General features: G+C 47.1%; 1 protein-coding gene across 2 annotated transcripts in view; it reads left to right on the top strand.

Moving 5' to 3' along the window:
- The first annotated feature begins 14,807 nt into the window (after nucleotides 1–14,807).
- Nucleotides 14,808–24,359, top strand: part of SLC7A5 (solute carrier family 7 member 5) — a 71,155-nt gene continuing 61,603 nt past the window's right edge. For both annotated transcript variants that reach the window (XR_003942260.1, XM_030204568.1), the window contains exon 1: nucleotides 14,808–15,431. Coding sequence is in view for 1 of the 2 variants with exons in the window: in XM_030204568.1 (XP_030060428.1) it covers nucleotides 14,942–15,431 (490 nt within the window). In the remaining variant the exon portion in view is untranslated. The remainder of the gene's footprint in view (nucleotides 15,432–24,359) is intronic.

Here is a 24,359-nt window from a genome sequence, read left to right as displayed (position 1 = left end):
GCACACCAAAAATGAAATTACCGCAATTGCCACGTGGTAGCCGGGCGTAACTCCATTTTGGCAAGCGTAGACGCTTACGCGTCTTAGTAAAAGGACCCCTCTATTTTTAATGGTATCATCAATTATATCATTAGCAGCCATCTGTAGTACCTTTGTGTAGAGGGACTGCACATCCCAAGTTACAAGGATAATATCACCTAAGCTTTCCATGCCACTCAAGATGTTGATAATACTTACAGACTCGCTAGTATAAGATGATATCTTGAATACAAATGGTCTGAGAAACGTATCAATAAAAACAGAAAGTGGTTCAAGTAGTGAGCCTATCGCTGAGATAATTGGCCTACCTGGCGGTGAGGTAAGACATTTATATATTTTGGGGAGAATGTATATGGTTGGAGTAACCGGATATTTAACTTCCAGAAACTCAATTTCCTTATTGGTCACTTATATACACTGTCAGCTAGCACATTTGCTTATTTCCGATCTGACGAAGAAGGGCAACCTTCGAAAGCTAATCAAGAAATGTATTAAGTTATGTCCAATAAAAAAGGTATCATCTTACTTTCTTTTCCATGTTTTATTTTGTTTGATTTCTATTGATAACCTTAAGAGTGGACTAACACGGCTACCAAACTCCTCTACTTATTGATCAGAAACTGTCTCTCTATAGCTATGTCCAAGAGAGAATTGATTTCACTTTTAGTTCTGCTCGTGGGATCCTCTTAAGTTTCTTATAGAAGCTCTCATCTCTTATTTGTCTCTCAATTTCAGAAATATACTTGTCAGTATCCATTACAACTACAGCCCCATCTTTACCAGAAGTTTTATTGTAATAGTTTTATCTACTCAATGGCCATCTTCTCTTCCTACGATTATAGAATACCTTTGTCTTCTTTGCTTCCAGCTTACTGATATCTTGCAATACCAATGTTTCGTATGTCTGTATCAAAGGGTTGTCAGTGCCTGGCTGGAGGCTACCATTTACTATCGTTTCTCACAATGGACAAGTCAGTGCTACTAGTAGTGTTTTATGAAAAGTCATCCATGATCTTGAGTTTCCTCATAAATTTAAAAAGATCCATCTAACATTAAAATATTATATGTAGGTGTCAAAGTCGTTAACTCGCGACAGGATTGTGAAAAATTACAGAAGGACCTTACGAGACTGGGAGACTGGGCGGCTAAATGGCAGATGACGTTTAATGTGAGCAAGTGCAAGGTGATGCATTTAGGAAAAAAGAACCCGAATTATAGCTACGTCATGCAAGTTTCCACGTTAGGACCAAGAAAGGGATCTGGGTGTCGTCGTCAATAATACACTGAAACCTTCTGCTCAGTGTGCTGCTGCGGCTAGGAAAGCGAATGGAATGTTGGATATTATTAGGAAAGGTATGGAAAACAGGTGTGAGGATGTTATAATGCCGTTGTATCGCTCCATGGTGCGACCGCACCTTGAGTATTGTGTTCAATTCTGGTCGCCGCATCTCAAGAAAGATATAGTAGAATTGGAAAAGGTGCAGCGAAGGGCGACTAAAATGATAGCGGGGATGGGACGACTTCATTATGAAGAAAGACTAAGGAGGCTAGGGCTTTTCAGCTTGGAGAAGAGACGGCTGAGGGGAGACATGATAGAGGTATATAAAATAATGAGTGGAGTGGAACAGGTGGATGTGAAGCGTCTGTTCACGCTTTCCAAAAATACTAGGACTAGGGGGCATGCGATGAAACTACAGTGTAGTAAATTTAAAACAAATCGGAGAAAATGTTTCTTCACTCAATGCATAATTAAACTCTGGAATTTGTTGCCAGAGAACGTGGTGAAGGTGGTTAGCTTGGCAGAGTTTAAAAAGAGGTTATACGGTTTCCTAAAGGACAAGTCCATAAACCACTACTAAATGGACTTGGGAAAAATCCACAATTCCAGGAATAACATTGTATAGAATGTTTGTACGTTTGGGAAGCTTGCCAGGTGCCCTTGGCCTGGATTGGCTGCTGTTGTGAACAGGATGCTTGGCTTGATGGACCCCTTGGTCTTTTCCCAGTGTGGCATTACTTATGTACTTATGTTGGGACAAAAGACAGACCCTTACGTAATACAATCCTTTCCATATTAGTCATTTCTCTTTTTGATATGTTATATACCTTATCAATGCAATTCTTGTTTCTATTACTCATCTACTGTATGTTGGTATTGAATAATGATAGGGTCTTCTTCTCCCGCTTCCTCTGTTCTGATTTGTAGTGTGTGCACTGTCTGTATTTGAATCTCTCCTTCAAATTTGACCTAACTGAAAAACCTGATCTGCAATATTAGGGGCCCTTATACTAAACCTCTTAAGCGTCTACGCACGCCCAACGCAGGCCAAAATGGAGTTACCGACCGACTACCATGTGGCTCTCGTGGTAATTTCATTTTGGGCGTGCATCCGATACGCGCGTCTGAAAAATATTTTTTATTTTCGGGTGCGCGTAACAGATGCACGCCAAGTGACATTTGATGCATGTAGGTCATTACCACCTGGATTCTTTACTGCTATGTCAATGGCTGGCGGTAAGGTCCCAGACCAAAAATGCGCGCGTGGCAATTTTGATTTTGCTGCACGTCCATTTTCAGAACCCCCCCCTTTTTTTTTACAGGTGCCCGCGCCTACACTACCGCAAGCCATTTTTCAGCGCGCCTTTGTAAACGGACCCCTTAGTGTATTTCTAGGAGGGGTTGTATAAAGGGAGGCAGAGGAACTGAACACATCCTCCAAGTCACCCCTTGGTCTCTTCTCTCTCATTCTTGTTTTTGATTAATAACCTGTGCTTTTTCTCTAGGAGTTGCCCTTTCTATACCTGGTCTCTTTATTACAGAGGATTCTCTCCTATAACGCTTTTTCTCATTGTTCCACAGGTGTATCTTTATAGTCTTAACTCATCCCTACAACATTTGTCAAATGTGTTAAGCTTTAAATCGTTTATAAACTTATCTGAACTCTTCTTAAAAGCTTCACACAAAAGATCAAAACATGCATCCTTTTTCTGTAAAAGCTTCAACTGATTATCTAAATCTTCTCTCTCTTTATTCTCCTTATTCTTACAAGTCTATGAGGTTTTTTTTTTTTTTACTAAAGCTTAGCTTGAGTTATCTGCAGCGGGGCCCATTTTATTCCTATGGGCCCTGCTGCAAAGAACTCGAGCTAAGCTTAGTAAAACTAGCCGTTGAGCCCGTAAAAACGGGCTAGTAAAAGAAGGGGGGGTTGAAAGGCTCCCCCCCCGGATAGGTCGCCGCCACCCCTCCCCCCCCGGAGTCCCCTCCGCCACCCCTCCACCCGGGCCGGGTACCTGGCTTCACTATTCAAACCGCCGGAACGCAGCACACAGCTCATCTGAGCTGCCGTCGGCCTTCCTTCTTCTCTGCGTGTGTTCCGCCCTCGTGTGACGTAACGTCGGCGAGGGCGGGACACAGGCAGGTAAGGAAGGCCAACGGCAGCTCAGATGAGCTGTGTGCTGCGTTCCGGCGGTTTGAATAGTGAAGCCAGGTACCCGGCCCGGGTGGAGGGTGGGTGGCGGCGGCGACTCCGGGTGGGTGGGGGGAGCGGTAGCGTCAACCCTGGGGGGGGGGAGCGGTGGCGACGGCGGTTCCCTCACTCGCAGGTGCGCGGGTTCCCTCTCTGTCACGCCCCCATCATCACGTATTGACGCGGGGGCGGGACAGAGAGGGTCTATACTGCGCATTTGCGATTGAGTACGCCTCTTGCCATTTATATGCTTGATACCCTCTTAATTAGTGATACTATCATGTCCAGGGAACACTTATTAAAAATGGCTTCTCACTGTCTCATCTTCTTTATCATTGTAGGTTGTTTATTAACTCATAATCCACAAGGTATTCTTTTGCACCTGCAATGTCTTAACAAAGTAGACTCGTACAATTCCGGTCTCATTTGTCTTTCATTCAGTTGTATTGCTTCCTCCTAAAATGGTGGGGCTTTTTTTAAAATGAGCTTTTCATGGCTGGGAGCACTATTTTATACAAATTAGGAGTTCAGAATTAATTTTACATTGATGTTTTTTCATTAACATGTTTTGAGTAGCGTTGTTATCACAATTGTATTGTGAGTTTAAATTTGTTTGTTTGTTTTTTTTGCTTCCCAGCCATAGTGTCTATGACACTTTCTGCAAGTTTATTTTATTTTTGTTACATTTGTACCCCGCGCTTTCCCACTCATGGCAGGCTCAATGCGGCAATGGAGGGTTAAGTGACTTGCCCAGAGTCACAAGGAGCTGCCTGTGCCTGAAGTGGGATTCAAACTCAGTTCCTCAGTTCCCCAGGACCAAAGTCCACCACCCTAACCACTAAGCCACTCCTCCACTGTTGCTACTATTTGAGATTCTACATGGAATGTTGCTATTCCACTAGAAGTCGGCCCTTGCAGATCACCAATGTGGCCACGCAGGCTTCTGCTTCTGTGAGTCGACGTCCTGCACGTACGTGCAGGATGTCAGACTCACAGAAACAGAAGCCTGCGCAGCCTTCTACATGGAATGTTGCTAGTGGAATAGCAACATTCCATGTAGAATCTCCAATAGTAGCAACATTCCGTGTAGAATCTCCAATAGTAGCAACATTCCATGTAGAATCTCCAATAGTATCTATTTTATTTTTGTTACATTTATACCCTGCGCTTTCCCACTCATGGCAGGCTCAATGCGGCTTACATGGGGCAATAGAGGGTTAAATGACTTGCCCAGAGTCCCACTAGCAACATTCCATGTAGAATCTCCAATAGTAGCAACATTCCATGTAGAATCTCCAATAGTATCTATTTTATTTTTGTTACATTTGTACCCTGCGCTTTCCCACTCATGGCAGGCTCAATGCGGCTTACATGGGGCAATGGAGGGTTAAGTGACTTGCCCAGAGTCACAAGGAGCTGCCTGTGCCTGAAGTGGGAATCGAACTCAGTTCCCCAGGACCAAAGTCCACCACCCTAACCACTAGGCCACTCCTCCACTCCTGTTCTGAGATTGAGGTAGATTTAAACAACCTTACAGTGTCAATTTTTTGTAATTGGGTGACCTTTGACCTCTGGAGCCTCTATATCGTGTGTGCTATGCAATACACTGTTAAATTCATCACGAATTGCCGTTACTGCTGCGTTTCAGGAGAGAAGCTATGCGTACACTGAGTCTTTTATATTGGGTGCTGCTATGGCAGACTTCAGGCAATGTTAGTTTTTTAGTCTTATGTTTTTTTTATATATCTAATGGGTAAAGATAAGATTTATGACAAGTGTGCAACAAAAAAAATGTATTTGTACCTTTCATCTCGTGAAAAAAGGTTTGACACATTTTTAGGTATAAACTTATAAATATATATTTTTCATTTTTCATCTGTTTTAAGTCCAGTAGGTAGATTTTTTTAGACTGCACCCACGAACCCAAAATAGTATATTTTGTAGTAAAGTAACCCCCTTAGAACTGACCTGAACATGTATTTATGTAATGCTGAGGCCAAATGTACTTGTTTTCCTGGGGCTCACCCAAGGGTTAATCCTGCCCTGGCTATCACTTGCAGCCTCATTATTCTGGGGAGGATATGGCTTGTCAATACACACCACAAAAAAAAAAAACATGATTCACTAAAAAATAGTATCGATACAAAAATCACACAAGTAAATATGCACGTAAACAATATAAAAGAGAAAAGGTCTCAGAACCAGTCAGAGATTTATTTATTTATAGCATTTATATCCCACATTTTCCCACCCATGGGCAGGCTCAATGTGGCTTGCATCAGTCTGAAAGACATACATCAAACAGGCAATAAACAATCAAGTACATGTCAAGATAAATCTTTAAACTGGAAAGGGTAAATCACTTCATAGGCTTAAAAAAAAAAAACTGGGTTGCAGCCTCATCCTTTTGGGGAAGAACTGGGCTGTCTCTCGCAGTCGCATCCTTTTGGGGAAGATCTGGGTTGTCTCTTGTAGTCCTATCCTTTTAGGAGACTCTGGGTTGTCTCTAGCAGCCTCATACTTTTGGGAAGGATCTGGGTTGTCTCTCGCAGTCTCATCCTTTTGGGAGGATATGGGTTGTGTCTCGCAGCCGCATCATTTTCGGAAGGATCTGGGTTGTCTCTCGCAGTTGCATTATTTTGTAGAAGATCTGGGTTGTCTCTTGTAGTCCTATCCTTTTAGGAGACTCTGGGTTGTCTCTAGCAGCCTCATACTTTTGGGAAGGATCTGGGTTGTCTCTCGCAGCCTCACCCTTTTGGGAAGGATCTGGGTTGTCTCTCGCAGCCTCACCCTTTTGGGAAGGATCTGGGTTGTCTCTCGCAGCCTCGTCCTTTTGGGTGGATCTGGGTTGTGTCTCGCAGGCTCATCCTTCTTGGAAGGATCTGGGTTGTGTCTCGCAGGCTCATCCTTTTGGGAAGGATCGGGTTGTCTCTTGCAGCTTGATCTTTTTGGGAAGGATCTGGGTTGTGTCTCGCAGCCTCATCCTTTTAGGAGGGATCTGGGTTGTCTCTCGAAGCCTCATCCTTTTGGGAAAGATCTGGGTTGTCTCTTGTAGTCCTATCCTTTTAGGAGACTCTGGGTTGTCTCTCCTAATCTGATTCTTTTGGGGAAGAACTGGGTTGTTTCTCGCAGTCTCATCCTTTTCAGAAGGATCTGGGTTGTCTCTCGCAGCCTCATCCTTTTGGGAAAGATCTGGGATGTCTCTTGCAGCCTCTTGGAAAGGATCTAGGTTGTCTCTCACAGTCTCATCCTTTTCGGAAGGATCTGGGTTGTCTCTCGCAGCCTGATCTTTTTGTGAAGGATTTGGTTTGTCTCTCGCAGTCTCATCCTTTTCGGAAGGATCTGGGTTGTCTCTTGAAGCGTTATCCTTTTGGGGAAGAACTGGGTTGTCTCTTGCAGTGTCATCCTTTTGGGAGGATCTGGGTTGTCTCGCCTAATCTCATCTTTTTGGGAAGGCTCTGGGTTGTCTCTTGCAATCTCATCTTGGGGAATATCTGGGTTGTCTCTCATAGCGTTATCCTTCTGGGGAAGAACTGGGTTGTCTCTCGCAGCCTCATCCTTTTGGGAAAGATCTGGGATGTCTCTTGCAGCCTCTTGGAAAGGATCTAGGTTGTCTCTCACAGTCTCATCCTTTTCGGAAGGATCTGGGTTGTCTCTCGCAGCCTGATCTTTTTGTGAAGGATTTGGTTTGTCTCTCGCAGTCTCATCCTTTTCGGAAGGATCTGGGTTGTCTCTTGAAGCGTTATCCTTTTGGGGAAGAACTGGGTTGTCTCTTGCAGTGTCATCCTTTTGGGAGGATCTGGGTTGTCTCGCCTAATCTCATCTTTTTGGGAAGGCTCTGGGTTGTCTCTTGCAACCTCATCTTGGGGAATATCTGGATTGTCTCTCGCAGTCGCATCCTTTTTGGAAGGATCTAGGTTGTCTCTCGCAGCCTCATCCTTTTGGGAAGGATCTGGGTTGTCTCTTGCAGTCTCATCCTTTTCGGAAGGATCTGGATTGTCTCTCGCAGTCGCATCCTTTTTGGAAGGATCTAGGTTGTCTCTCGCAGCCTGATCTTTTTGTGAAGGATCTGGGTTGTCTCTCGCAGTCTCATCCTTTTCGGAAGGATCTGGGTTGTCTCTTGAAGCGTCATCCTTTTGGGGAAGAACTGGGTTGTCTCTTGCAGTGTCATCCTTTTGGGAGGATCTGGGTTGTCTCGCCTAATCTCATCCTTTTGGGAAGGCTCTGGGTTGTCTCTTGCAATCTCATTTTGGGGAATATCTGGGTTGTCTCTCACAGCGTCATCCTTCTGGGGAAGAACTGGGCTGTCTCTCGCAGTCTTGTCCTTTTCGGAAGGATCTGGGTTGTCTCTCGCAGCCTGATCTTTTTGTGAAGGATCTGGTTTGTCTCTCGCAGTCTCATCCTTTTCGGAAGGATCTGGGTTGTCTCTTGAAGCGTCATCCTTTTGGGGAAGAACTGGGTTGTCTCTTGCAGTGTCATCCTTTTGGGAGGATCTGGGTTGTCTCGCCTAATCTCATCCTTTTGGGAAGGCTCTGGGTTGTCTCTTGCAATCTCATTTTGGGGAATATCTGGGTTGTCTCTCACAGCGTCATCCTTTTGGGGAAGAACTGGGCTGTCTCTCGCAGTCTTGTCCTTTTCGGAAGGATCAGGGTTGTCTCTCGCAGCCTCATCCTTTTGGGAAGGATCTAGGTTGTCTCTCACAGTCGCATCCTTTTCGGAAGGATCTGGGTCGTCTCTCGCAGCCTGATCTTTTTGGGAAGGATCTGGTTTGTCTCTCGCAGTCTCATCCTTTTCGGAAGGATCTGGGTTGTCTCTTGCAGTCTCATGCATTTGGGAAGGATCTGGATTGTCTCTCGCAGCCTCATCCTTTTGTGAAGGATCTGGTTTGTCTCTCGCAGTCTCATCCTTTTCGGAAGGATCTGGGTTGTCTCTCGCAGCCTGATCTTTTTGTGAAGGATCTGGTTTGTCTCTCGCAGTCTCATCCTTTTCGGAAGGATCTGGGTTGTCTCTTGAAGCGTCATCCTTTTGGGGAAGAACTGGGTTGTGTCTTGCAGTATCATCCTTTTGGGAGGATCTGGGTTGTCTCGCCTAATCTCATCCTTTTGGGAAGGCTCTGGGTTGTCTCTTGCAATCTCATCTTGGGGAATATCTGGATTGTCTCTCACAGCCATCCTTCTGGGGAAGAACTGGGTTGTCTCTCGCAGCCTCATCCTTTTGGGAAGGATCTGGGTTGTCTCTTGCAGCCTCCTCATTTTCAGAAGGATCTGTGCTGTCTCTCGCAGTCTTGTCCTTTTCGGAAGGATCTGGGTTGTCTCTCGCAGCCTCATCCTTTTGGGAAAGATCTGGGATGTCTCTTGCAATCTCATTTTGGGGAATATCTGGATTGTCTCTCACAGCGTCATCCTTCTGGGGAAGAACTGGGCTGTCTCTCGCAGTCTTGTCCTTTTCGGAAGGATCAGGGTTGTCTCTCGCAGCCTCATCCTTTTGGGAAGGATTTGGTTTGTCTCTCGCAGTCTCATCCTTTTCGGAAGGATCTGGGTTGTCTCTTGAAGCGTTATCCCTTTGGGGAAGAACTGGGTTGTCTCTTGCAGTGTCATCCTTTTGGGAGGATCTGGGTTGTCTCGCCTAATCTCATCTTTTTGGGAAGGCTCTGGGTTGTCTCTTGCAATCTCATCTTGGGGAATATCTGGGTTGTCTCTCATAGCGTTATCCTTCTGGGGAAGAACTGGGTTGTCTCTCGCAGCCTCATCCTTTTGGGAAAGATCTGGGATGTCTCTTGCAGCCTCATCCTTTTGGGATGGATCTAGGTTGTCTCTCACAGTCTCAACCTTTTCGGAAGGATCTGGGTTGTCTCTCGCAGCCTGATCTTTTTGTGAAGGATCTGGTTTGTCTCTCGCAGTCTCATCCTTTTCGGAAGGATCTGGGTTGTCTCTTGAAGCGTCATCCTTTTGGGGAAGAACTGGGTTGTCTCTTGCAGTCTCATCCTTTTCGGAAGGATCTGGATTGTCTCTCGCAGTCGCATCCTTTTTGGAAGGATCTAGGTTGTCTCTCGCAGCCTGATCTTTTTGTGAAGGATCTGGGTTGTCTCTCGCAGTCTCATCCTTTTCGGAAGGATCTGGGTTGTCTCTTGAAGCGTCATCCTTTTGGGGAAGAACTGGGTTGTCTCTTGCAGTGTCATCCTTTTGGGAGGATCTGGGTTGTCTCGCCTAATCTCATCCTTTTGGGAAGGCTCTGGGTTGTCTCTTGCAATCTCATTTTGGGGAATATCTGGGTTGTCTCTCACAGCGTCATCCTTCTGGGGAAGAACTGGGCTGTCTCTCGCAGTCTTGTCCTTTTCGGAAGGATCTGGGTTGTCTCTCGCAGCCTGATCTTTTTGTGAAGGATCTGGTTTGTCTCTCGCAGTCTCATCCTTTTCGGAAGGATCTGGGTTGTCTCTTGAAGCGTCATCCTTTTGGGGAAGAACTGGGTTGTCTCTTGCAGTGTCATCCTTTTGGGAGGATCTGGGTTGTCTCGCCTAATCTCATCCTTTTGGGAAGGCTCTGGGTTGTCTCTTGCAATCTCATTTTGGGGAATATCTGGGTTGTCTCTCACAGCGTCATCCTTTTGGGGAAGAACTGGGCTGTCTCTCGCAGTCTTGTCCTTTTCGGAAGGATCAGGGTTGTCTCTCGCAGCCTCATCCTTTTGGGAAGGATCTAGGTTGTCTCTCACAGTCGCATCCTTTTCGGAAGGATCTGGGTCGTCTCTCGCAGCCTGATCTTTTTGGGAAGGATCTGGTTTGTCTCTCGCAGTCTCATCCTTTTCGGAAGGATCTGGGTTGTCTCTTGCAGTCTCATGCATTTGGGAAGGATCTGGATTGTCTCTCGCAGCCTCATCCTTTTGTGAAGGATCTGGTTTGTCTCTCGCAGTCTCATCCTTTTCGGAAGGATCTGGGTTGTCTCTCGCAGCCTGATCTTTTTGTGAAGGATCTGGTTTGTCTCTCGCAGTCTCATCCTTTTCGGAAGGATCTGGGTTGTCTCTTGAAGCGTCATCCTTTTGGGGAAGAACTGGGTTGTGTCTTGCAGTATCATCCTTTTGGGAGGATCTGGGTTGTCTCGCCTAATCTCATCCTTTTGGGAAGGCTCTGGGTTGTCTCTTGCAATCTCATCTTGGGGAATATCTGGATTGTCTCTCACAGCCATCCTTCTGGGGAAGAACTGGGTTGTCTCTCGCAGCCTCATCCTTTTGGGAAGGATCTGGGTTGTCTCTTGCAGCATCCTCATTTTCAGAAGGATCTGTGCTGTCTCTCGCAGTCTTGTCCTTTTCGGAAGGATCTGGGTTGTCTCTCGCAGCCTCATCCTTTTGGGAAAGATCTGGGATGTCTCTTGCAATCTCATTTTGGGGAATATCTGGATTGTCTCTCACAGCGTCATCCTTCTGGGGAAGAACTGGGCTGTCTCTCGCAGTCTTGTCCTTTTCGGAAGGATCAGGGTTGTCTCTCGCAGCCTCATCCTTTTGGGAAGGATTTGGTTTGTCTCTCGCAGTCTCATCCTTTTCGGAAGGATCTGGGTTGTCTCTTGAAGCGTTATCCCTTTGGGGAAGAACTGGGTTGTCTCTTGCAGTGTCATCCTTTTGGGAGGATCTGGGTTGTCTCGCCTAATCTCATCTTTTTGGGAAGGCTCTGGGTTGTCTCTTGCAATCTCATCTTGGGGAATATCTGGGTTGTCTCTCATAGCGTTATCCTTCTGGGGAAGAACTGGGTTGTCTCTCGCAGCCTCATCCTTTTGGGAAAGATCTGGGATGTCTCTTGCAGCCTCATCCTTTTGGGAAGGATCTGGGTTGTCTCTTGCAGCATCCTCATTTTCAGAAGGATCTGTGCTGTCTCTCGCAGTCTTGTCCTTTTCGGAAGGATCTGGGTTGTCTCTCGCAGCCTCATCCTTTTGGGAAAGATCTGGGATGTCTCTTGCAATCTCATTTTGGGGAATATCTGGGTTGTCTCTCATAGCGTTATCCTTCTGGGGAAGAACTGGGTTGTCTCTCGCAGCCTCATCCTTTTGGGAAAGATCTGGGATGTCTCTTGCAGCCTCATCCTTTTGGGAAGGATCTAGGTTGTCTCTCACAGTCTCAACCTTTTCGGAAGGATCTGGGTTGTCTCTCGCAGCCTGATCTTTTTGTGAAGGATCTGGTTTGTCTCTCGCAGTCTCATCCTTTTCGGAAGGATCTGGGTTGTCTCTTGAAGCGTCATCCTTTTGGGGAAGAACTGGGTTGTCTCTTGCAGTGTCATCCTTTTGGGAGGATCTGGGTTGTCTCGCCTAATCTCATCCTTTTGGGAAGGCTCTGGGTTGTCTCTTGCAATCTCATTTTGGGGAATATCTGGGTTGTCTCTCACAGCGTCATCCTTTTGGGGAAGAACTGGGCTGTCTCTCGCAGTCTTGTCCTTTTCGGAAGGATCAGGGTTGTCTCTCGCAGCCTCATCCTTTTGGGAAGGATCTAGGTTGTCTCTCACAGTCGCATCCTTTTCGGAAGGATCTGGGTCGTCTCTCGCAGCCTGATCTTTTTGGGAAGGATCTGGTTTGTCTCTCGCAGTCTCATCCTTTTCGGAAGGATCTGGGTTGTCTCTTGCAGTCTCATGCATTTGGGAAGGATCTGGTTTGTCTCTCGCAGCCTCATCCTTTTGTGAAGGATCTGGTTTGTCTCTCGCAGTCTCATCCTTTTCGGAAGGATCTGGGTTGTCTCTCGCAGCCTGATCTTTTTGTGAAGGATCTGGTTTGTCTCTCGCAGTCTCATCCTTTTCGGAAGGATCTGGGTTGTCTCTTGAAGCGTCATCCTTTTGGGGAAGAACTGGGTTGTGTCTTGCAGTATCATCCTTTTGGGAGGATCTGGGTTGTCTCGCCTAATCTCATCCTTTTGGGAAGGCTCTGGGTTGTCTCTTGCAATCTCATCTTGGGGAATATCTGGATTGTCTCTCACAGCCATCCTTCTGGGGAAGAACTGGGTTGTCTCTCGCAGCCTCATCCTTTGGGAAGGATCTGGGTTGTCTCTTGCAGCATCCTCATTTTCAGAAGGATCTGTGCTGTCTCTCGCAGTCTTGTCCTTTTCGGAAGGATCTGGGTTGTCTCTCGCAGCCTCATCCTTTTGGGAAAGATCTGGGATGTCTCTTGCAATCTCATTTTGGGGAATATCTGGATTGTCTCTCACAGCGTCATCCTTCTGGGGAAGAACTGGGCTGTCTCTCGCAGTCTTGTCCTTTTCGGAAGGATCAGGGTTGTCTCTCGCAGCCTCATCCTTTTGGGAAGGATTTGGTTTGTCTCTCGCAGTCTCATCCTTTTCGGAAGGATCTGGGTTGTCTCTTGAAGCGTTATCCCTTTGGGGAAGAACTGGGTTGTCTCTTGCAGTGTCATCCTTTTGGGAGGATCTGGGTTGTCTCGCCTAATCTCATCTTTTTGGGAAGGCTCTGGGTTGTCTCTTGCAATCTCATCTTGGGGAATATCTGGGTTGTCTCTCATAGCGTTATCCTTCTGGGGAAGAACTGGGTTGTCTCTCGCAGCCTCATCCTTTTGGGAAAGATCTGGGATGTCTCTTGCAGCCTCATCCTTTTGGGAAGGATCTGGGTTGTCTCTTGCAGCATCCTCATTTTCAGAAGGATCTGTGCTGTCTCTCGCAGTCTTGTCCTTTTCGGAAGGATCTGGGTTGTCTCTCGCAGCCTCATCCTTTTGGGAAAGATCTGGGATGTCTCTTGCAATCTCATTTTGGGGAATATCTGGGTTGTCTCTCATAGCGTTATCCTTCTGGGGAAGAACTGGGTTGTCTCTCGCAGCCTCATCCTTTTGGGAAAGATCTGGGATGTCTCTTGCAGCCTCATCCTTTTGGGAAGGATCTAGGTTGTCTCTCACAGTCTCAACCTTTTCGGAAGGATCTGGGTTGTCTCTCGCAGCCTGATCTTTTTGTGAAGGATCTGGTTTGTCTCTCGCAGTCTCATCCTTTTCGGAAGGATCTGGGTTGTCTCTTGAAGCGTCATACTTTTGGGGAAGAACTGGGTTGTCTCTTGCAGTGTCATCCTTTTGGGAGGATCTGGGTTGTCTCGCCTAATCTCATCTTTTTGTGAAGGATCTGGGTTGTCTCTCGCAGCCTGATCTTTTTGTGAAGGATCTGGTTTGTCTCTCGCAGTCTCATCCTTTTCAGAAGGATCTGGGTTGACTCTCACAGTCTCATCCTTTTGGGAAGGATCTGGGGTTGTCTCTCGCAGCCTCATCCTTTTGGGAACGATCTGGGATGTCTCTCGCAGCCTCATCCTTTTGTGAAGGATCTGGGTGGGTTGTCTCTCGCAGCCTCGTCCTTTGGGGAACGATCTGGGTTGTCTGTCGCAGCCTCGTCCTTTTGGGTGGATCTGGGTTGTCTCTTGCAGGCTCATCCTCTTGGGAAAGATCTGGGATGTCTCTCGCAGCCTCATCCTTTTCGGAAGGCTCTGGGTTGTCTCTTGCAATCTCATCTTGGGGAATATCCGGGTTGTCTCTCGCAGCGTCATCCTTTTGGGGAAGAACTGGGCTGTCTCTCGCAGTTGCATCCGTTTGGGGAAGATCTGGGTTGTCTCTTGTAGTCCTATCCTTTTAGGAGACTCTGGGTTGTCTCTAGCAGCCTCATACGTTTGGGAAGGATCTGGGTTGTCTCTCACAGTCTCATCCTTTTCGGAAGGATCTGGGTTGTCTCTCGCAGCCTGATCTTTTTGTGAAGGATCTGGTTTGTCTCTCGCAGTCTCATCCTTTTGGGAAGGCTCTGGGTTGTCTCTTGCAATCTCATCTTGGGGAATATCTGGGTTGTCTCTCACAGCATCATCCTTCTGGGGAAGAACTGGGCTGTCTCGCGCAGTCTTGTCCTTTTCGGAAGGATCTGGGTTGTCTCTCGAAGCGTCATCCTTTTGGGGAAGAACTGGGTTGTCTCTTGCAGTCTCATCCTTTTCGGAAGGATCTGGGTCGTCTCTCGCAGCCTGATCTTTTTGGGAAGGATCTGGTTTGTCTCTCGCAGTCTCATCCTTTTCGGAAGGATCTGGGTTGTCTCTTGAAGCGTCATACTTTTGGGGAAGAACTGGGTTGTCTCTTGCAGTCTCATCCTTTTCGGAAGGATGTGGGTCGTCTCTCACAGCCTGATCTTTTTTGGGAAGGATCTGGGTCATCTCTCAAGGAAGATCTGGGTTATTATGTGTCACCAAGCGCTGCAACCCCCGGGCTCCTCTCCCGGTCCGGAGCGTCATCGTCCGCGGGAGGCGGGTCTGGAGCTCTCAGTCTCAGCCCCCGTGTGGGGGCAGTCTCGGGGCGGAGTCTGTCTTGCATCAGACGCGTGTTAGCGCTTAAAGTGCCGGCGGAGAAAAAGCATTGCCAGCGGAGAGACGGCGAGTGCCGGGTGAGCAGCAGCAGCACCAGAGACAGCGCAGCACGTGGAGCCTTTGCGCGTCTATTTCAGCCATGAAGAAGCGGGGCTCGGGCTCGCCGGTGCAGGAGGCGGAGGACCAGATGCTGAAGGATCCGGGCGGAGCGGGGGAGGCGGTGGCCCTGCAGCGCTCCATCACCCTGCTGAACGGGGTGGCCATCATCGTGGGCACCATCATCGGCTCGGGCATCTTCGTCAGCCCGACGGGCGTGTTGCGGGAAGCGGGCTCCCCCGGCCTGTCGCTAGTGGTCTGGGCCGTGTGCGGGCTCTTCTCCATTGTGGGCGCGCTATGCTACGCCGAGCTGGGCACCACCATCTCCAAGTCCGGGGGGGACTACGCCTACATGCTGCAGGTCTACGGCCAGCTGCCCGCTTTCCTCAAGCTCTGGATCGAGCTGCTCATTATCCGGCCCTCGTCGCAGTACATCGTCGCCCTGGTCTTCGCCACCTACCTGCTCAAGCCGCTCTTCCCCAGCTGCCCGGTGCCCGAGGTCTCCGCCAAGCTGGTGGCCTGCCTCTGCGTGCGTGAGTACCGGGATGGGGGGTGGGGAAGGGGTGCACAACATTGCATACTTGCACAATGCATCTTACCCCCTCCCCTCCTTCATTATATATATACACCCCACCCTGAGCAAGCTTAATGCATCCCCGTCCCAAAATAATATACAAGCAGACCCAGGGGAGCGGAGATATCTCCCCCTCCCAATAAACACACTCATAGGGAGCCTGAGACATCATCCCCTTGCAAAAAAAAAAAAAAAAAACATGCACAAGGGAATCAGAGACCCCCCCAATATACACAAGCTCAGAGGGACGTCTTCCCCCCGCCCCCCCCCAAAAATATATCTTCATTCACAAGGAGCCTGAGACATCATCCCCTTGCAAACAAACAAACATATGCACAAGGGAATCAGAGACCCCCCCCCCAATATACACAAGCTCAGAGGGACGTCTCCCCCCCCACAAAAATATATCTTCATTCACAAGAAGCCTGAGACATCATTCCCTTGCAAACAAACAAACATATACACAAGGGGATCAGAGACCCCCCCCCCCCTAATAAACAAGCTCAGAGGGATGTCTCCACCCCCACACACACACAAATATATTTTAATTCACAAAGAGTCTGAGACATCATCCCCTTGCAAACAAACAAACATATGCACAAGGGGATCAGAGACCCCCCCAATATACACAAGCTCAGAGGGACGTTTCCCCCCCCCCCCCCGACACAACTATATCTTCATTCACAAGGAGTCTAAGACATCATCCCCTTACAAACAAACATATATGCACAAGGGGATCTGAGACCTCCCCCCAAATATACACAAGCTTAGAGGGACGTCTTCCCCCCCCCCCCCAAAAAAAATATATATCTTCATTCACAAGGAGCCTGATACATCATCCCCTAGCAAAAAAAACAAACATATGCACAAGGGAATCAGAGGACCCCACCCAATATACAGAAGCTCAGAGGCATGTCTCCCCCCCCCCCCCCCCCCACACACACATACATCTTCATTCACAATCATCCCCTAACCAAAATGCATCCAGGGAGTCTGAGACACAACCAAATATGTACACACCTATTCACCCCACCCCATACAAATGTACACACAAAGATCCCAAGACCACCCCACCCCCTTCAGGTAAGAAATACATTATGCCTGGCTTCTAAGCTTTCTTAAACGTAATACAAGGAGCCTGAGTAACCCCCCCCCCCTTTCACCCGAACACATCCTGAAGAACCACATCCTTCTCTGCCAGACACGTGGCTCTGTACTAGGCAGTTCAGTCTCTTCCTGCTTCTCAGTCTTGCACATGGGTCTCAGTGAAACTGGCTTTGCTGGAAATGTCACCTGTGCTAACATATCTGCCCCCCCCCCCCACCTCTCACCCTCCATACCCAAGCCAGACAGGGGTAGATGCATTATTCACAGGGGAGGAGGTCATTTGATGGCACTGGAGTGACCTTAGTCTTATATAATTTATGTCCTGCCGAGATGTTTGTTTTTAAGATAAGCAAAGATTATGACATCTAATATTTACTGCTGGTCCTCTTGCAGAAAAAAAATCCTTCAAATAGCCAGGGCCAGTAGGTGAACCTTTGGTCCCAAACAGGATGTTTTGGCAGAGTCTTTTCTAATGATGGTTACGTCCAGCTTTTGGTTCGTAGGTTAATTTAAAAAAATGGCTTTGATGAAGTGGGGGTTGGGATTCTGGGGACAAGGACTGTGGAAGCAAGAGTTAATGCTGCTGTGAAAGCCCACCTCTTTAACATTGCTTTTATCCACTCGCCTCCACCAACCCTCCTCTCCTCCTTCCTGTACACATTAATTGATTTGATTTGCTTACTTTATTTTTTGTCTACTAGATTGTAAGCTCTTTGAGCAGGGACTGTCTTTCTTCTATGTTTGTGCTGCGTACGCTTTGTAGCGCTGTAGAAATGCTAAATGGTAGTAGTAGTAGTGTGTTTTACTGTGATCCGCCCAGGGTGGTTTGGGTAGGTGGAGGCTGAAAGTCAAATTTAGGTACAATGGGCCCGATTATGCAAAAGGTTTAACTTTCAGAGTTATGCTCATTGGCTTTTTTTGAAAATGTAGTAAGGCCGAGTGTCTACATTTTTACTGAAAATTTCACTAAACTGTTTAATTTAGGAGCATAAAAAGTGGGTGGAAACAGGGGTGGATTTAAGGCTGGAAAAAAAAAATTAGGAGCTTTCCACTGATTATAAATTAGGCTTATAAATCCAGGCAAACAAATGGCAAAACCCAAAATTTATGAGCATAACTTAAGCCCCTAAATTAAGATGAATTTTCAGTTTGGCTGAAAATAGGACACGAATTTAGGAGCTCAGCATTTTCTGAATATTGAGCCCAATAATCATAATCCAGTTGGACTTACAATCGACGTAAGGGCCCCTGTTTACAAAGGCATGCTAGCAGTTTTAACGACTGCTAACCGTGTAGACGCACATAGGAATATTACAGCCACCTACACAGCGCACGTGCTAAAAACGCTAGTGCAAACCAGGATTCTGCTGAATGTGATGGTTCAGTGGTAGCACAGCATTATTTTAACAGTATTAAGATTGAGCCTGCAAAGAGGTGGGAAAATGTGGGATACAAACGCAATAAATAAATAAATTTCTGATGGAAGATCAGACGCTGCTGTGCAAGAAAGTTTTGAACTTTGAATAGACGCCTTTACAGGAAAGCGCCTCCTAGAATTTTGAAACAAATTAGTGTTCCACCCCAGAGGCGGCTGCACGCGTGTGTTTCCGATCTGCTGTTGTGTCCCAGTTTAACTGAAAATTGTTGTACAAATCCAGTGACACCTGAGGGGAAGGCCTGTCTCCCTCCCTGCAGAAGGCGTATCCATGCCAGCAGTAGGAATGGGTAAATACTAGAAGATGGACAGTTTTATTTTCTGTTTGTAAGGAGAAGAAGCTGAACGTACCTTGTTTGGAAATGTTTTATGCGAAGGAACAAGCCATTCTTTCTCACAAGATGCCAGTAATCTTGAATTTCCTGCTTGAGGGCTGGGGCCCTAGAAGAGAGGAGAACTCAGAAATGTGTGATTTTTTTTTTTGTAGTTACTGGGCTAAATCCTTCCCTTGTTCATAGTTACTTAAAGGATTAGAGGCTCAGAGGCAGCCCTTGCAGTAGATTTGCAAAAGCAAATTACTTCTTTGATTTGGGGGATCAGTTCCCCTGCTCCTGTGTTGATAACACAATGCAGGCTTATTTTTCTTTTTTTGTGGGGATTCTCTTAACCTCTCCAGGTCTCTTAGTGTTTCATCTTTTTGACTTTGTCCAGCACCTCCTATCAGCATCACTGGAAGAGCCTGCCTCCTTTCTGTTGAATCATCCCTCTCTGATAGCTTTCTAACAGAGGCAATGCTGACTCCTCCAACCTGCCCAACAACCTTCATATAACTGGTACAAATAAAACATAGGACTCATGCAATGAATCAGTTGACAACAACTTGGCTGCAGAGAGAGAGAGAGAGAGAGAGAGAGAGAGAATTAGGACACCCAAGCCAACCAGAGCTTCTCAGCTTCCACATACAGTTTTCCAGCTGGTGCTGCTGTTTGTGTGTTTTGTTATGCATCTTACATAAGAACATAAGAGTAGCCATTACTGAGTCAGGCCAGTGGTCCATCTAGCCCAGTATCCTGTTTTCCAAACAGTGGCCAATCCAGGTGACAAGTACCTGGCAGAAATCCAAATTGTGGCGTGTAGAACCCTAAAGAACAGCAAGATTCCGGAATGCTAAAGAGTGACAAGATTCCATGCAGAATCTCAAAGAGTAGCAACATTCCATGTAGAACCCCCAAAAACAGCAAGATTCTGGAATCGTAAAGAGTGACAAGATTCCATGCAAGATTCGTAACCACTTGTAACCACTCGCCTCCACCTACCCTCCTCTCCTCCTTCCTGTACACATTAATTGATTTGATTTGCTTACTTTATTTTTTGTCAATTAGATTGTAAGCTCTTTGAGCAGGGACTGTCTTTCTTCTATGTTTGTGCAGCGCTGCGTACGCCTTGTAGCGCTATAAAAATGCGTAGTAGTAGTAATCTCAAGGAGTATCAACACTCCATCTAGAACCCCAAAGAATAGCAAGATTCTGGAATCATAAAGAATGACAAGATTCCATGCAGAATCTCAAAGAGTAGCAACATTCCATGTAGAACCCTAAAGAACAGCAAGATTCCGGAATGCTAAAGAGTGACAAGATTCCATGCAGAATCTCAGAGTAGCAACATTCCATACTACAAATCCCAGTTGCTTCCCATGTCCGTCTCAATAGCAGACTATGGACTTTTCCTCCAGGAATTTGTCCAAACCTTTTTTTTACCACATCCTCCGGCAAAGAGTTCCAGAGCTTAACTGTTCGTTGACTGAAAAATATTTCCTCCTATTTGTTTTAAAAGTATTTCCGTGTAACTTCCTTGACTGTCCCCTTGTCTTTGTACTTTTGGAACGAGTGAAAACTCGATTAGCTTCTACTCGTTCTACATCACTCGGGATTTTGTAGACCTCAATCGTATCTCCCCTCATCAGTCTCTTTTCCAAGTTGAAGAGCCCTAACCTCTTTAGCCTTTCCTAATACCAGAGGAGTTCCATCTCCTTTATCATCTTGGTCTGCATGTTTTATTGTGACATGCCCCGAGGCGGGTTTGGGTAGGTGCAGGCATGTGAAGCCGCATTAAAGAGTCTGTTGGAGTAACCTATACATTCCAGCCTTTATGAACTTAGGCCAGACCTGCTCCCGCCCCGTGGAACTAAGCCAGTCCAGTGATCTAATTTGATCAACAGGCCCTTGGTGTTTTGATAGTTTTCATTGTGCAGCTTGGGCGTGGCGACCGTCTTTATATTAATTATTTACTGAAAACTAGAAAGCCGGTGGAGAAGGTGGTGACCTGGCACTTTCTTCTTGTGCCTTTTGAGTTTACAGCTCAGCTGAAGCCAAATGTGATTTGCAACCCACCCACCCACCCACCCATTTAATCCTCTCCTAACTTGGCCCAGCCACTGTAGCGAAGATCCCTCTGACCACAATTTATCTCCCTCCAGAACCGGATAAAAACAAGGCCGTGAGGATCATCACCGGATGGTAATTACAGCATATAGTATAGTCTCACTTATCCGACCTTTCGGCATATCCAACAGACCCCCCCCTGGTGACGTCATGTGGCTTCACTTTCCGTTTTCTGAACCCAGGACCCTACTCTTACCACCGTTTCAGCCGGGACCCTGTGCTTAATGCTTTGTTTCTGCATTGTTTGAGGGGTTACCGTTGTTTTTCCGTATTATCTGACTTTTCATTTATCCGACAGCAGGTCGGTTCCATTTGGGTAGGTGAATCGAGACTTTACTGAGCTTAGATTCTCTAGCTCCAGCCAGACCTGGGAATCAAACCTGCCTCTCTGCCACTGGGTGAGGGGTGCAGCTCTTTGCAGAAAGCAGAGGCATAAGTGATCCTTGATTTACTCCCACTTCACCCTCAAACCCCTTTGTCAGCACTTGTGAACATCAGTGTGTAATAATTTGCACGCTTTGTAATTATAAACACTTCACGTGGAGCTGGTGGACAGCAGTGCTGAGGGATTCAATGTTCGTTGGCAGAGCTGGGATAGGATTGGGGTCCCGTAGGGCAGGATTGAGGTGTACTGAGCCGAACTATGTGGGGGAGAGAGGTCACATGAGAGGATGTTTCTAGGCTGAATAGAGGGACCTGAGCAGAACCTAGGTCTAATAGAGGGGGTCTTTGATGGTTAGTCTTCAGTTCCCCAGGTCGGTTGGGAATACAGCAGGTCACGCAGGGGCGTAGCCAGACAACAGATTTTGGGTGGGCCTAGGCAAGAATTGGGTGGGCACCAAGTGTTCTCCCCCCCCCCCTCAAAAAAAAAATTATCTCAGCTGGTGGGAAAACGCTTCTTTCCACCTTGGCAGCAGGCGTGCACTGAAAACTGAGCATGCGCAGGTACCGGTGTTGTGGAGAGTAGCGTTTTCGTTACCGTCAGGGGGAAATCTTCAGCTAGCGGAGCCTGGGATTCCCACCAGTTACCACTAAACATGTGCTATTGTTAGGTGGGCCTGAGCCATAAATGGGTGGGCCCTGGCCCACCCAAGCCCACCTGTGGCTACGCCACTGAGCAGGTGGAGCATTGACAGTGCCAAGAAGGAGAAAAATGGCAGCACAGTCATTGCAAAAAGGCAAGATTGAATTCCAGCGCTGTTAAATGCGCGTCTTTTTTTGAGGGGGTACTTGGGGGACCTGAGTACCGGCACCTTTTCCATTGTCTGCTAAAATTGACCCATGGTCCCCAAGTTTTAATGAAAGAGCTCAGGTTCTACACACCAATTCTGCCTTGTCATAGATTCTGTGACTGGTTGCAGGGGGCCTGGCTATTGTGGGGTGGGTCCCTCAGTGATCACCCCACCCCTGAAGGGTGGCCTAGCATTTGAGTACCGGCACCTTTTTTGCTAGAAAAAATGCGCTGGTTAAATGTGTCTGTTTTTCATACAGTTTCACCGTAGTTCTATTATTAGGTTTCAATTTACTGTTTTCATATTTACCTCATCTGTTGTCTTTGTTTATTGTTGGTTATTCTACTATTCTCTTGCTGTTAAAATGATAAGTTTTATGTTAAACTGTACACCGCCTTAGGTGAATCTCTTCATGAAGGCGGTTAATAAATCCCAATAAATAAATAAACACCTAATGATCAGCTGTAAGGCACCTGTTTCCAGGGTTTCAGAGGGAGCCCGGGGTGGGGGTGGGGGGGTATAGCCCCTGTAATGAAGGCGGACAGTTCCACATCCCAGCTGACCTTCCAGTCTGAGCTGAAAGCCCAAAGGAGCTGCAGGAAACGGCCAGACAATCAAAATTAACTGCAATAACGCAGTTAAAAAAAATGGATTCTGTTTGTCTGGTGCTGGGGTTTTCGGAATGTAACAAAAACGACGTTTTCAGTCCGGCCTGTTTCTGTGGTTTCATTCTCTGCTGTTTTAAGCTGAAAGAATAGCTTCTGCTCTGACCCCATAAAGCCTCTGGCTCCTTTCCTGCTGCCCTGCCTGAGATTTTGACACCACCCTTCTGATGGAGGACAGGGTTGGTTAACGGAGCTTTTCTTTAATGCCCTTTGCTTGGGGGGGGGGGGGGTCTCTTCTGCATTTTTCTGCAGGTTGCCCGGGTGCGGAAAGCACTTGCCACTCCCTCTGGCTGATGCAAGCTGCTGCTGGGATGTAGTGAGCCCTGGTGATTCAGACAGGAAGCCGTTGGTGCCTTTTGTAATGCAGATGACAGGGTGGGTTCAGGACAAGGCCCAGGAGAGTGCAGGAGTGCCTATGGAAGATGAGTTTCATCAGCCTGGGCCCACCCACTTTCCACGGAAGATGACTGTCATGTCCTTTTACTACCAAAAAGTGAATCGCGGCCACGTGGGCTCATGGCATGAGGCTGCTCTTTGATCTGAGTGCATGTCGGAACTGCTGGTTGCTGATGCCTCCTGTTTTAACATAAACGTACTTACAAAGATGAGCATACTGAGGGGTGATATGATAGAAGTCTACAAGATAATGAGCGGAGTAGAGCGGACAGATGTGAAGCGTTTGTTTACACTTTCAAACAACAGTAGAACCAGGGGACACAAGATGAAGCTAAAATATGGTAGATTTAAAACAAATAGGAGAAAGTTTTTCTTTACTCAGCGTGTAGTTGGACTCTGGAACTCGTTGCCGGAGAATGTAGTGACAACAGCTGGCCTTACGGAGTTTAAGGAGGGTTTGGACAGATTCCTGAAGGAAAAGTCCATTGAACATTATTAATTTTTTTTTTTTTTTGGGGGGGGGGTGTTTGCCTGGTTCTTGAAGCCTGGATTAGCCGCTGTCGGAGACAGGATGCTGGGCTTGATGGACCCTTGGTCTTTTCCCAGTATGGCGGTGCTTATGTACTGTTTGCATTCTTGCACAGATTTTTCTCCTATGTCCATTCCTCTGATCCATAGGATCTACAGTATACATAGCTTCTGTGGGTAAGAGGCAGGGTGGGCAGCTTGGAGGGAGAGGATAGGGGGGGAGGGGGAGATCTTCCAGGACACATCATTTTACAGTAAATGAACTGCACTCTTGTAAGGTTAGCCTTCTTTACAGCAGAATTCCCCCCCCCCCTCCCCTTCTTTCCGATTTAATGAGTCCATTTGTGTTCAGGTATGAATCCTTTCTTTGTTGCAGCCTCCAAGGTCGGTGAAAGGACTGTTTTTGTTTTAGTTCTCTACAGAGACTATCTAGGGACGTGGCCGGTACAAAGATCTCTTTCTAACATCGGTGGCTCGTAGGAACAAGAGAAAATGAGTGCATTTTTTGGAGCTGCCTTGGCTAGCTGAGGTTGCAGTTTCTGTGCCGTGCTGTGCAGTAGAGGAGCTTTTTGCTCCCTGGCTGGTATCGCGTACAGCGGGCATCAGGCTCGGAGGAGTCCTGCTACTACAGAACCCAGAATGCACCTGGGCATACTTAAAAGAGCCAGGACCGAGCTGAGCCTGTCCCCAGGGAGCTGTAGGCTGCAGCCAGCACTGCAGGGGGAATGGTGAATGATAAATCCACAGCGGTTGGGAAGGGATGGTGGCTTTTTCCTAGAGACTAAGGGAAGTTTACAGCGGTGAAGTGTCTGCTCCCCAGAGCTGAATAAACAGATGTGAGGGTTGGTCAGACAGCATGGAAATATAAACCTGGCAAGAGGATGTGCCTGGAAGCTACAAATGAAACCCTACAGGAGCTGGGAAGGAAGCGCAGGAGGCCTCTTTCACAGCCACTTCTGAAAGACTGTTGGCCAGATGCACTAAACGTGACCAGCCAGCAACGTGGTTTTTAAACTGGTTCTAGCCAGTTTAGCGCGCAAGTAGTAAACCGGGACATGCACAAACTGGTTCCCCAAGCCATTT

This window comes from Microcaecilia unicolor, chromosome 5 (assembly GCF_901765095.1).
Source record: "Microcaecilia unicolor chromosome 5, aMicUni1.1, whole genome shotgun sequence".
Taxonomy (NCBI): Eukaryota; Metazoa; Chordata; class Amphibia; order Gymnophiona; family Siphonopidae; genus Microcaecilia; species Microcaecilia unicolor.
This window is presented reverse-complemented; position numbering and strand designations above follow the sequence as displayed.